This window comes from Nothoprocta perdicaria, unplaced genomic scaffold, assembly GCF_003342845.1.
Source record: "Nothoprocta perdicaria isolate Ctin4 unplaced genomic scaffold, notPer1 scaffold_30, whole genome shotgun sequence".
Classification (NCBI taxonomy): Eukaryota; Metazoa; Chordata; class Aves; order Tinamiformes; family Tinamidae; genus Nothoprocta; species Nothoprocta perdicaria.
Window position 1 is genome coordinate 2,778,997 of NW_020455533.1, and position 13,002 is coordinate 2,791,998.

Below are 13,002 nucleotides of genomic sequence, written 5' to 3' on the forward strand. Positions count from 1 at the left end.
GAAGTGACCTACCTGTGTGCTTTTTTAAAACACATATGGTGAACCCTCTGTTGCTTATGGAAAGCATTACAGTTGCTGCTGGGTTTGGTTTGAATTCTGCTCTGAGTATCAATTCATCCCCATTAAGGTAGTGGAGCAGACTTCTTAAAAACTTAAGAATATTTTTTCTTCTTTCTCCTGACCACTGTGTAAGTATAGGAAGATGTGGGCTGACAGCAGACTAGCAGATGGTAGGAAATCTATCACATAACATGATGGTGGGAAGCTCCTGCTGGTGCTGAGGAACTTGGAAAGTGGTGGAGCAGCTTCAGGTGCCTCTCCCTACCTGCCTTTTCCTCCCTGCTCCTGTGCTGGGGCACAGTGAGCTGGGCAGCAGCTCTGCCATATAAGTGGCAGCTGGCAGGAAGGAGCAAACTCATGAAGCTGCTGAATCTGGAGGCAGGATATTGCTGGGCATGGGGAAGGGACTGGACTGTTGTGATAACAGGGAGTGGCAGGAGAGGTGGAGCTGGAAATGCAGATGGAGGGGGCATTTTGCTTGTGATCAGTTGTCTATCTACCAGGTGTTACTTATCTGGTGGTTCCACAATTGATGCAGAGAAGGCAGGTTCCTCAGCACCAGGTCCCCTCTTGCAGGGAAGAAAAAGTTTTGGTAATTGAAGGGCATGCATCTTAGAAACTTTGTCCTAGATTCAAGTTCATTGAACCAAAAGCCAGCTCTGCTATTACCTGAGCAGTTAATAAAATCTATTGCCTTATGATGGATTTTGTTCTGCAGGCACGAATTGATCTGTCTTCGTTGTGATTTGTGAGATTGAGGGGAAAACACAAAATATAATCTGTATTTCTGCTGCACAGAATATTCCTTGTGTTGTTCCCCTAAGACTTGGGAGTAGCTGAAACTGCGATGGTCACTTTTTTGATTTATTGAAAATAAAGCCCACCTTATTAACATTTTAATAAAGAGAATCTCTTTGCACTGGTTCTCAGAGTTGCTGTTATTTCTCTCTGTGCAATTTCATTCTGTGCAATTCCATTCTCTTAAAAGGGAAAATACTATTAAGAGCTGTAAGGCATGATTTGTTAGGCTGAAACTAAACACAAATACACCAGAGCAAAATGCATTCTCAGGTGCTGTGTTCGAGAGAGGTGCTTGCCCGGTATGTGTGATGCAAAATGGGGATGCTTTGTGAAGAAATCATCCTTGTAAAGCCATTGGTTCTGGTCATCAGACTCTATCCAATGCTTTAGTGATGATGCTGCTGATCTATTTGGGAAGTTGGCTGGCTCTCAAGGCAGAGTCTCTTCTCAAAGGCTGTTTCACAGTGAAAATATGCTCAGTGCAGCCGAGTGCATGAATGAAAAAGCCTCTGGTACCTTCTAGTCTGGCAAAATGCAGCACAAAACTCAACTTACTCTGTCCTTTCTACTGTCCCAGGTAAGAAATGTGTGTTTTTCCTTGCTTTCTTTCATTTTGCTTCTCGGATGTGTTTTTGGGTTAGGAAGTATTTGAAATTCAGGTCTGATTTCTTAGTAATTATACATTGCTTGATTTACTGTTGAAAGCTGCGCTATCTCTGCTATAAGGCAGTTGCTAGGAATGTAGAATCTCATAGCTCCCTGATTTACAATTACAACAATTTGCCGTGTGTTATATAGTATTTTTTCCTTTCAGGGAGGGTGGCTGGGGGGAGTCTTTCAAGTGTCTCGGCAGCAGCTGCAGCAGCAATATTTTCTGTCGTATCAAATGCTGCAACTTTGATTTGCCTTTTCCTCTGGCTTTTGCCGGCTTACAGGCAGCTCACGTTATTTATTGCTTTTTAGAAAAAGGAAGGGGGGAATATAGCGGAAAAATAAAAATCAGACCTTGCAAAAGCTTCCTTTCCCCGCACGCTCTCTTGATAGATGTGTAATACTCTGTTAGTGACTTGCTATGTAGCCTTTCTCTTATTAAATGTAATAGAACCCCCTCTGCCAGAAAGCAGAGGGAAAAACAGCTAAGCTTAAAAACCTGGAGCTGCTAAACCCTGCTGCTGCTGTCAGTCAAGGGAAGGGACTTGCCGGGCTCTGACTTCTCAATTTCTCCTGCTTGCTCTTTCCCTCCTGCTACTATCGCAGGGCTCACTTTTCGGGAGCACAGCGAGAGGTTTGGGGCTCCTTTGTTGGCCAGCCTAAATGCAGCGTTTCTTGCCTTAGGAGCCCTGTAACTCTCGTGCTTAGTGACTGTGGCACCTGCATCCTGTGCCCTGAGTATAGATAAAGTTAATTCTGCCTTGGTGTGGGGTTGAGTGATTTGTTAACCCTTAGGGGGCTGGTGAGTGTCAGCGCCAAGCTAGTCTCAGGCATGGAGCCTGTGTGCTTGTGTGACTGTGACCTCTGAAAGGAATTTAGTCTGATTTTCTTTAAAAATGGGGTAGGAGGGGAAAAGAGAGGTTTTGCTATTAGGAGAGCTTTACTGCTGAAGGGAAACATGCCAAGAGCCTGTAAGTAGGAGGCAGCTGGGGAAGCTGAGAATGTGAATGCTGCAGAGCCGGGCTAGAGTGTTGGGTCCCAGCTCAGCTGGGTGCCCGGGGTTGTGGCACAGCCCGTGACCATGATGGGTTCATGATCAGCCCTGGCTGTGAGGGGGGCTCAAGGTAACAGACTGCCCTGGGGACCCAGGACCCCTCACCTGGGGTGGGTGCAGAGCCCGCACGTGCTGGGCAGGGACAGACGTGGCCGAGGTTTGGAGCAGCTCTCGGGCAGGCTGAGAGGCAGGTGCCTGCCAAGGCCGGGCAGCCGGAGGGGCTGCTGCTATTCCTGGTTGGGCTGATGGCTCTGGCAGGCTGGGAATGCCCGGGGGTGGCGGGAGAAGCTGTGAGCGTGGGCTGGGACTCAGGCGTGCGCTGGGGCTGCCAGCCCCGGCAGCTGCACGCGGGTGCCCCAGGCTTGAAATGTGCCCCCTGTGCTGCAGTCTGCTACTCGCCCGGTGCCCTCTGCTCCCTTTCCCTTTCGTCCTCTGAATTAACAGGTTTGAGTTCAGGTTTGGTTTAGCAGCCCCTTCCTGTAAAAGCAGGGTGTCTGTGATGAATGACAGCTTGCTAAGGCCTGTTAAACCATGTAGCTTCTCTTAGGTTAAGAGCTGGTTGACACTTGTAATCTTACAGGGTGCTGTGCACCTGATCCTGCAAGTAACTTAGGAATGTACTTTATTCTTGACTTGCAGCAGTAGTTTGGAGTTTAAGTCCTGACTTGCTGAGCTTTTGATGCTTTAATAGAGCTCTGTATTGAAGTGTTGTATTTGCATCCCCTTATTAGCATTTGTGGCTTTACTTGGCAATGCTGCTACATGGTAGTTCTGCCCACCCCCTAGTTGTTGACTTCATATATATTGTCAAAATTAATTCATTAGGAAATGAATTTGGCTTGTAACAAGAAAAGATGCACAAATCTGTCCTTAGCAATGAGATGCTCAAATATTGGCATGTTAATGTGTGAATTACAGGTAATAGTATGAAAAGGGAAGAGAAGAGAATTATTATATGCTGTTCAGCTTTTCTTTGACACAACACATGCACAACTTTCATGTGACAGGAAAAGTAAACAGAAGAATGTGGGAAACAACATATTAAACGAATGCAGCCATCTGGCAGTGTAGTGGTTGTAACACATTTTGCTCGGTTTTTTTTGCAATTTTTTTGTTGTTTTCCCTCTGTCAGCAGTAGCAATAATGGCTCCCATAATACAATGCTGGTGGAACTAGCCAAGCTCTATTTTGATAAAATGATGTCTAAGCAGTAGTGATCCAGTACTGTAATACTTCCTGGAGAAGGAGAGGAAAGGAAGATCTCCTTTTTAAAATAATGTTGGCAAAGTTTATAGCCTAGTCTGAGAAAATTACTGAGCTTCTGAGATTAGGAACTGACATTATCTTGTATATTTTATTGAAAATGTCATTTGTAAAAGAAGCCATTGTTTTTCTTTTCTTGGTTTGTGTTTGAGTTAGATAAATATGGAAAAGCCCCCTTTTGAGGCTTTAAAATGAGGATGATGATGGGAAGCTTCATACCAACATACCTGATGAGCTGTTTTGTTGCTGGTTATGTTAAACAGGTGGACAGTAAATGCTGTTTTTCTATCATGAAGATTGGGTCTGTCCTTTCACTGATTGTTTGCTCTGTTTCCACTGAGGGGAAAATTGAATGCTGTTTTAACTGGAGCAGGTGAAGATGTTTCAAGGCACCCTTTAATTCATAATAACCTTTAAAACTACAAAGCGTAGCTGTAAGATTTGTATCTATAATACATTCATTGATCCAAAGTAGAGAAAAGCTGAGTGTTATCTAGGAGCTTGTATTGTGTAGTTAACTATACAGTTAGCAGTGAATACCTGTGGAGTGGTAAATCACAGGAGACTTTCAGGCTTTCCCCAAAGGATATTTTGTAAAGGTTACATCCAAAGTTGTATTTGTTCTAAAACAAAAGTCATCCAGAGGCTGCTTTTGTATGTTAATGTATTTTGTGCAAACAGATGAATCTAACAAAGTTTGTGAGTAAAGCATACAAGGGAGAGAAGAAGTTTAATGACTCTTAAAAATCAAGTTCCACTGGGTGTAGCTTAATGAATTGGAAAACTATAGATTTTTTCACGAGTTTATTCGTAGGGTTAATAGAATTAGTCCTAGAATGGCTCCCCAAATATAGAGCCTGTACTGTTGTGTTCTTAAGCTATTCCTTATTTTTCAGATTTCTCCAGAAGAGGGCTCCATGCACAGCTCAAAAGTCAACATAATATGTAAAAAGCAAGAGCAATCTGTCAGCTTCAGGAGAAAAGAAAGATCTTGCTCGTACAAACTTTGCTGAAACAACATTAAAGGGTTATATTCAAGTTCTTACTGAACATTTCTTTCTGGGATCTTTCTGTTGTAGGTCTTACTCTGTTTAAGACTGCTTATTATTTCAGTGTACACTTGCATATCTTTTATCTGAGCATGTCCTAAAAGGTTAAAGAATCTCCACTGCCAATTACTGTGTATAGTGATTTGTATTGGAGAATGCTTTGTGGTCCAGCTAGTGCTCTTAATCCTGACTGTTTCAGGCTATCTCTTTCAATGTTGCAAAGACATATCATGTGAAAGATGTATTTACCAGAACAGAGCTGTTCTAGCTTATGCTATACTCTTTGTCAAATGCTGCCTTAGGGGGAAGTATGGTCTCTGGTGAATTTGTATGATTTCTGGCAGTAGCACTAACCTTTTCAAGCTGTGCTTCTATGGGACTGCATCAGACTTCTTGATAAGCAAGGAAGACTTGATAGAGGAGATGAGTGGAAGCTGGTTATGAAAGTGCTGTTAGTCAGGTGCACTGCATCTACAACCACTTTGCCACTTGCAATACTATCTTTCTACTCAAGACTCTGACTCAATACTATCTTTCTACTCAAGGCTCAGCTCAAGCAAAGTTGGGGTGTGGGCTCTGTTTCTGATCAGAAACTGAAACTTTCTCTTGCATGTAGTACTTGTGCTGCAGACCAGGGTGGAGATGCTGACTCAAGTCTGACTCTTCAGAGAAAAGGGTTTCTAAAGGGCATTTCTGTAGACTAGTGCAACAGGAACTATCAGTACTCTGTAGAAGGTCTCTTTGGAGATATGAAGCTCTGCTGTTTGCTGTCTTTTTGTTAGTGCTTTTCTTAGTCTTTTATAATTTAGCTTGCCTGTACATATTAGAACAGTGTCACTCATTGCTCCTTCAGCAGAGCTGAAGTCACATCTCTATCCTCAGCTGCTGGATTGCACCCAGGATGGGTGAGTCCAGCTCAGATGGAAATGCCTTTGCTGTCAGTGCACATCAATTAGTAGGGTGTTAAATCCTAAATGAAGGAATAGAAAAAAGTGTTCTTTGTTAACCCAGGTTTGGTTATTCAAAGGTCTCAGGTTTGCCTGCTGTTTGCTTGTTAGTGTTGACTGATGTGGATTGTGTTCCCTGTCAGTGGGGCTCTTGAAAAGCCTTCCTGTTTTGTATGAAGGAATCTCATTTTTTCCTGCTACCTTATCCAATATTCTTGCAGCATTAACTTCCTTGTATAAGTTAAAAAGGAGGAATTTAAGAGTTTGGCAGAACTGATTAAAAGCAATCTAAGAACAGGCTAAAATAAACACGAGCTTTTGGGTAGGATGTAGAAGGTTCTTCAGCACATGGCAGTTCAGTATCTCCAAACACATGGAAAAGCTGATTAAATTATGTTTCAAATTAACTTCTGATATGTGAACCTCCATTTATGGGTTAAGGGTCTTGTTTTGGTGTCTTAAGGGTCTTGTTTTAAAGGAGGTTTGGGGCAGGAGGACTCAAAACTGAGAATGTGAGCAGTTGTCTAGAACTTAAATGGTGTTACCTCAGCTTTTTCAGGCCTCACTTGATAAAGGTTCTGTTCCCAAAGTTACCAGTGTTTGGAGTGTTTAAACTAATAAGAGCTATCTATTTCAGTCTGATTTCCTTTGTTCTGTTGCTGTCAACTAATGTTTAATTCCTTATTGGTAATTTACAGTCTGGTATGTTACGAAAACTAACTCTTCTGTTTTTGAAACTTAGGGACTCAGACTGTATTCCCAGAAGTTTAAACAAGTTTGGCAGATGAGTTCTGGCAGATGGACCTCACAGTGCCTGTCTGTAGGAAGGACTCGGTGCTGCAAAGAGCAGTCACTAGCCATCAGGCTGCCATGGCACCATTCTGGCTTTGTGCAAAGAAATATATATCAAGGCTGGAGCAAATTGTAGGATGTAAATGATGCTCACTTGCAAATATCTATACCTGTAAGTTGTTTTTGGCTGTTATTACTACAAAAGCAATGTGCTTGTGTACACAGGCAGCTACTACCTGTTCTTTCCCTGGTTAGGTGAGTGTTCCGTATCTCTTCCCCTGCAAAGCCAGCAAGCTGGAAATGTGGCTGAAGGGCTACTGATGTGTATTAATGTCACTCTGCTTGGGTAGTAACAAAATCCCTCGGAGGTAGAGGAGTGATGAATAATTTCTCATACTGCTTCAGCTCAAGCCATGGAGTCTTTGCTAGCACACTGAGTTTTGTTTGAATCTGAGCAGAGCAAAAAGCGTGTGAGAACTACTTAACATGCTGCTAATTGGCTCATGTAGTTTATAGACTCTTCATTGATTTCTCTTCAGTGTCTTGGCATAGCTTGGAATTGCAAGAAGGGTCTGTCCAGCTTCCATGAGTTCGGAATGTGATTCATAGCTTGTACAAGCATGGGAAAAATATTGCAAAGCTGTCCACTCCCCAGACTATTTTAATTTTCTTAGTATAGGGTGGTCTTTAAAGCATGACAGGCATGTTCCTGCTTTGAGCCAACTGCTAGTAATGTTTGGAGAAATAAAATGCTGAGAACTGTTCTCCCAAAACTTCCCATCTCTTCCTGACAAGCGTGCTGGCTTTGAGTACCAAATAAGGGCTCTGCAGTCATGTCTCCAGAGACAACCCTCTTCCTTGAGGGACCACATGTTTATTCACTAACTAAACTAAAATGGGAGCTGAACATACAGCTGCTATACAGTTGACAAAGCAGGAAACACAAAGCACCTGGTGCTTTGTGATCCAAGTGGAATGTGGAATTAGCCACCCAGATCTGATGGGCATTTCCTCCCAGTTCAAGCCATTGTTTCTTGGCTCTATTGGAGGAAACTGAGCAACTGCAACTGCTCCGGGGATAGGAATGGTTATCTTGGCTGCAGACTGGAGAAGCTTAGTATGGTTAGGTAACTGGGCAAATTAAAACACAGTTGGATTGGCTTTTTGTCAAGATAAGGTCATTGGTCTCAAATGTCAAAGTTGGGGTATCATCCACCATCCTTATCCAGGTGAAATGCGGAAGAACCTGGGTGAAGATAAGAATAAAGTGAAATAGAATAGTGTGTGACAATCAGTTTGCCCTATAGGGCATTCTTATTAGGCTGATACCTGAACTCTGGGTTTGTTTTGAGTGCAGGTGGTTTTATCCTTTTCCAGAATGTTTTCTGCTTTCGTAGTTGATGATCTGATTGAGTTAACTGAGGCTCTGAACTCTATGAATTTTGACCTGTGAATATCAATAATTTTATTAGTCTCTGGATATGAAGCTCTGACCTAAGTACCAAAATAGGCCAGTACTTGATCACCTTTCATTAATACATGGTATGATTGAAGAAAATATTAGTGGGATGATGGTACTGTGTGTAATAAGTACACACTTTTGCACTTAACTGTGTTACTGTTCTAAAATAGATAAGAGATTGGCAGTTGTTTCCCTTTTTCCTGATCATTATTTTGTTCTATTGCCTTTGATTATAAGGCCTCAATCAAAAATAATTAAGCTGAGTACAATCTCCAGGATTTAAGTAAGCCATCAGTAGCTTTCCCTAATTGTTGGATCTGTGCAGTTTGGCTGTCAATGCAGCTGAGTAGCATTCTGTGCAGTGCTGGTGCTGATTATTGCAACCTAGCAAAGCAGCTTTTGAAATCATAATTTCAGGTGCCTCGTGTTACCAGGACATGAGGGAAGGATGTATGTAAGGGTGGCCATAAAGTATGACATATTTGTACCTTTTGGGAGTGACTTCTGCTCTTCCGTGGCACTCAGTCAGTTTTCTGAGTTTCCAGTAGCAAAATCCTGCTGTTGATCCTGATAGGAAACATGTCCTGGATGGCATGGATTGATTGCACTGCCCTGCCTAGTGTTGGGTAGGTGAAGGATGGTTCACATCCCTGCTGTGGATAGTTCTGCTCGTACATATTGGGAGGTGCGCATGGCTTCTGTTACTGCTATAGTCTGAGCACCTTGCAAATGGCAATGGATTTATCCTTGTTTCCCTAAAATAAATGCTGAGTTATGGCAGAAACATTATTGTGGAATGGGAGGCAGCCTCCAACATGTGCCTCTTTCAATGACTCTAGTTCTATTATGCTGGTTGAATAATGGTGTAGGCTGCAATCATTTTGTGCTATGTATTGATTCAGTGGTGACAGCTCAGTGTACCAGCCATGGATTAATTCTGGTTGGTGGGAGCTGGAATCAACTCAGTCTTCAGGCCCATCCAGCTGGTGTGCATATTTTAATAATTCTGCTGGATGCTCAAGAATGTAGTTAGGATTTGCCAAGGAACTGCATTGCACTGTTCATCTGATAACAGTTGTTTTCATATAGTAGAAGCTTTAGTTAATAACTAACAATAACTATACCCGTATACTTATTGTTAGTTAGGTATAGGGAAAATGAAGTGTGCTTGCAAGTTACTTGACCTAGGAACTGCTCCCAGCAGCATAATGTTCCCCCATCGTGTCTGCTTGGAGGTAAATGTTCCCCTTTCTTGGAGTGGAGGAGGTGGAAGAAGGGCTGCCTAGAGCCTGGATATTGCTCTTGTAGATGTGTTCCAGTCTTGCCAGGCTCCTGGAAGGGCGATGCTGGTGCTGGAAAACATCACTGTTAATGAGAAGCACCTAAGCACTGTAGTTGTGTTTGAATGGGTTTTGGAGTATGAGCTGGGAGTCCAAAACATGAGAATCTGCAGACTTGCATGGATTATTGAAAGCTAATATTCAACGTTGTGGGAGAGCAGCCTCTCTTCAGTTGTTCTTGTCCCTCAGGAATGAGGATCATTGTCTTGCACTTGCTTTCCCCAAATGCCTTCAATGCTGTTTTACATGAGTCGAAGACATAAAGTGTAGCATCTATTTCTTGTCTCCTGAGTGTGGGAACCAAGCATTGATTATGGATGGCTGAATGAGTCTAGATAGAATACAAACCAACTTGGTTCTCCGCCAGAGCTCATACTGAACTTGAACAAAGCCTTTTCTCCCCACTTGTTCTTGACTTCTAATTTTCTGTGTGCTCTGTGTTTGTGGAGTCTAGCTGGGATGTGAAGCAAGCAAATGTGATCATGCACAGCATGAGCAGCGCTCCCTCCTTTACCTCCAGGCTGACTGGAAGCATCAGAATATCTGTAATTTCCTTGTTCAAATTACTTTGTTCCATTCCACCTGCTCTGGGAAACTCAGTCTCAGAATGCTTTCACTTTTATTCTGATGAAACTTTTTCAAAGCTTCTAGAAAGTGGAAAAATGGCCACTTAGAAGTTAAAATATAATAGTGAAAAACTCATCCTCTGAGATGGGCTTCCCTGAGCTGTTCTTGTAGTCTGTGGAAAGTCCTTCCCTCTTGTTTTTCTTGCTGCTTTCCCTGCTGAAGGAACAAATGTTAGTAACAAAAGCCCCATCCCTGGAGTATTCCATCTAGGTTCTGCTTTCACCTGCAGATTGCTTAGAGTTACTTCAGTATTAAATCCTAACCTTTAGTTAATGTGGTAATAAAAAGCTTATATTTGCCTATTATTACTTATTTGGCCCAAGCCTTGTGCATTTTTGTCATTTTTATACTAACTAAAAAAATGCTGTTGCAGTTGAGAGGTGTTCTTAGCAACACAGGCATTAGGAACTCCTCAAGGAAGAAAGAGGAGTGGGGTTGATGAATGTGTCGCTGTCCCCAAAGATGTTGGTCAAAACTGCTATAGTTTCCCATATCCTGGGACTTCATTCTCCTCTGATCTGGCTCTTTACTCCCCCATTCTAAGGCAGTCTGGTCTTAGCTGCGCCCATGGAAAGAACCATTTATCTTCAAATATCCCGACTGCCCAGTTTAAAATTGTTGAGCTCTTAGAGATACAAAAACTGGTATACATATTTAGTAATAAATTTGCTGACAGAGTTGTTCCATTTCTTGTCCCTTATGCTGCCAAGGGAATATGAGAAGATCAAACCCTAACACACCAAACTAGAAAGGAAAATGGAGCAAGGGAAGAGAAAGCTAAACAGAATTCAGTAGTTCTATTTTGCACCTGCTAGGATTTCAGAAATAGCCTTTTTATGTTTTATACGCTGTGTTTAATGAATGTAAGTATATTAGAATGGAGTTCAGTCTGGTCTGGCTCATAGATTTCCACGTATTCAGCAACATGTTGTCATCTACCTGGTATGGTAGGAGAACCCCGTGTTTCTTTTGAAACTGTCACTATGTATATATCATATACATAGTATATGATGATATATGTAAAACTCTCTACATATCTATGCACACATATATTCACCCATTTACAGTGTAACTGCCTGGTGTAGCAGCAAAACAGAATGTGTGCAAGAGAATGGAAGGGAAGGGTCAGCTCTAAGGAAAAGACCCTTTTTTTGGCTGTAGGTATGGAGAAGGTTGGATCTTGGCAGGGGAGAGAAGCTAGGAATTTGTGGTATTAGTGGGATGTGTTTAGGCCAGTCGTTACAGAACAGGCATGGCAAAACTTTAGAGCATGTATGTGATTCTTTCAAGCCTCCCACCTCTAATATATAATTCATAAGCAGCCTTATGCCTTTCTCTTACTGCCTGCCATCTCTTAAGCCAGCTGAAGAGCAGAGATTAGAGGGAAAAGAGCCTGATTTGGGGCATGCTTGCAAGCCAGCCATTAGTTTTCTGCAAGTCTTCTGTGCTTCAAGCAGAAACACCCCTCCTGACAAGCGAGCATGCAATTTGCATGCGATGAGTCTGCTCCTAGTGCAGGGTTTGTGGCGCTTCTGTGACTCACTCATCTGGCAGGGCCGGCATTTAAGCACTGATAACGACAAGAACACAACAGAGTGCAAATTTATCTGACCTTTTTAAAAAAAAGAAAAGAAATGGAACAACTTATAGTTACTCTACACGTACAGGAAACTGCAGCGATTGCAAGCAGGCTAGTGTTCTTTCTGCTTTGAGTGAGTTGGGGGGGCTTCTAGACCTGAGACCCTCTGTTTTGCCTCTGCTGTTATCATAGCTGTGCATGGGGGTGGTTCAGGAGCCTCTGAGCTGGCCCTGACCCGGAGAGCTGTAGAACTGCAGGATTTGGGCTGCTCCCCTGCTAGCCTTTCTTAGCAGCTCCTCTGAAGGCTGCTTGGAGCAGCTCTAAGCAGTAATTCCATGGATGTTATAGCAAGGACACCTGCTCTGAGTGCTGCTGTGGACTGGCTGCAGGGCTTAGCCTTGCCCTGAGCTCAGCCTTCCTGCAAGGACTGGTTTTCTAAATAGCATAGGACTGAGTCAGACCTTGCCAGGACCTGCTGTGGCTCCCCGGGCTGGGACTAGTCCTATAGAATGTTTGATTTTTGGATATGGTTCAAACTAGGGAGGGCTGAAGATATTCCCTTCCTCTTCCTCATAAAACCAGTGTTGTGTGAGCACATTCCTTTGCTCTAAAAGCAGAGGAAGTGTCCTCGGTGCCTTGTGGACAGTGTACAGGGTGTGCAGGGCTTGGTGCCAAGTCCTGGGAGCTGAGGAGGGGTTTCAGCCAAGCACATTGGACAACCTTTTCTCTTAAGTCCCTTTGGGAAAGGAAGGAAGTTTATACATCCTCTGGGATAGGGGAGATATGTCCTCACTCCAGTATTTCTATGTCTACTTTTGCAGTTAGGATGTTGGAATTAGCTTCAGATCCTTTCCCAATCCTGCTGAACTGGAACCAGCACTGCTATTGAAGGTACCCTGCTGATCAGTGAGTGCTGGTTGGGTCCATTGCAGAGAAAAACTCTTCCCTTTTTGTCCTACTTATTTCCTGGTTCACTTGCTGTGGCTGAATGGATTTCATTAATAGCAAGTCTGGAGCAATCTGCTTAAATAATCAGCATGCCTTTTAATTTCCCCAGCTTCTGTACCTTTTTTTTTGTAACTTAGAACTATTTGAACAGCTTGCTGTGTTAGCACCTGTAAACAGATCTCTGCTTGTTCCCAAGCAGCCTCAATCCTGGCTGTTTTGCCCTCAATTGCTGCATAAAATTCTCTTGGCTTGGATAAGTTTGGTGACAACCTTGTCACATTACCAAACACAGCGTAAATAGTGACCAGGCTTCCAGGCAGCTGTGGCTGGAGTGATGTGGCAGTAAATGTCAGACAGTGACAGACTTGCTGCTCATCTTGAAGCAGATGTCCAAAGAGACATAGGAGGAGAGGGTGGAGTGTTGCTCTT

The 13,002-nt window shown here is 43.0% G+C and overlaps 1 protein-coding gene across 3 annotated transcripts in view; it reads left to right on the forward strand.

The window, feature by feature from the left end:
• Positions 1-1,291: 1,291 nt before the first annotated feature.
• CDH13 (cadherin 13) overlaps positions 1,292-13,002 on the forward strand; it is a 377,876-nt gene continuing 366,165 nt past the window's right edge. For 2 of the 3 annotated variants that reach the window (XM_026042343.1, XM_026042344.1), the window contains exon 1: positions 1,293-1,438. In XM_026042343.1, coding sequence (XP_025898128.1) covers positions 1,394-1,438 — 45 coding nt within the window. In that variant the 5' untranslated portion in view covers positions 1,293-1,393. Of the gene's footprint in view, positions 1,439-13,002 lie in introns of all 3 variants that reach the window. The other variant, XM_026042342.1, reaches the window with a different exon arrangement.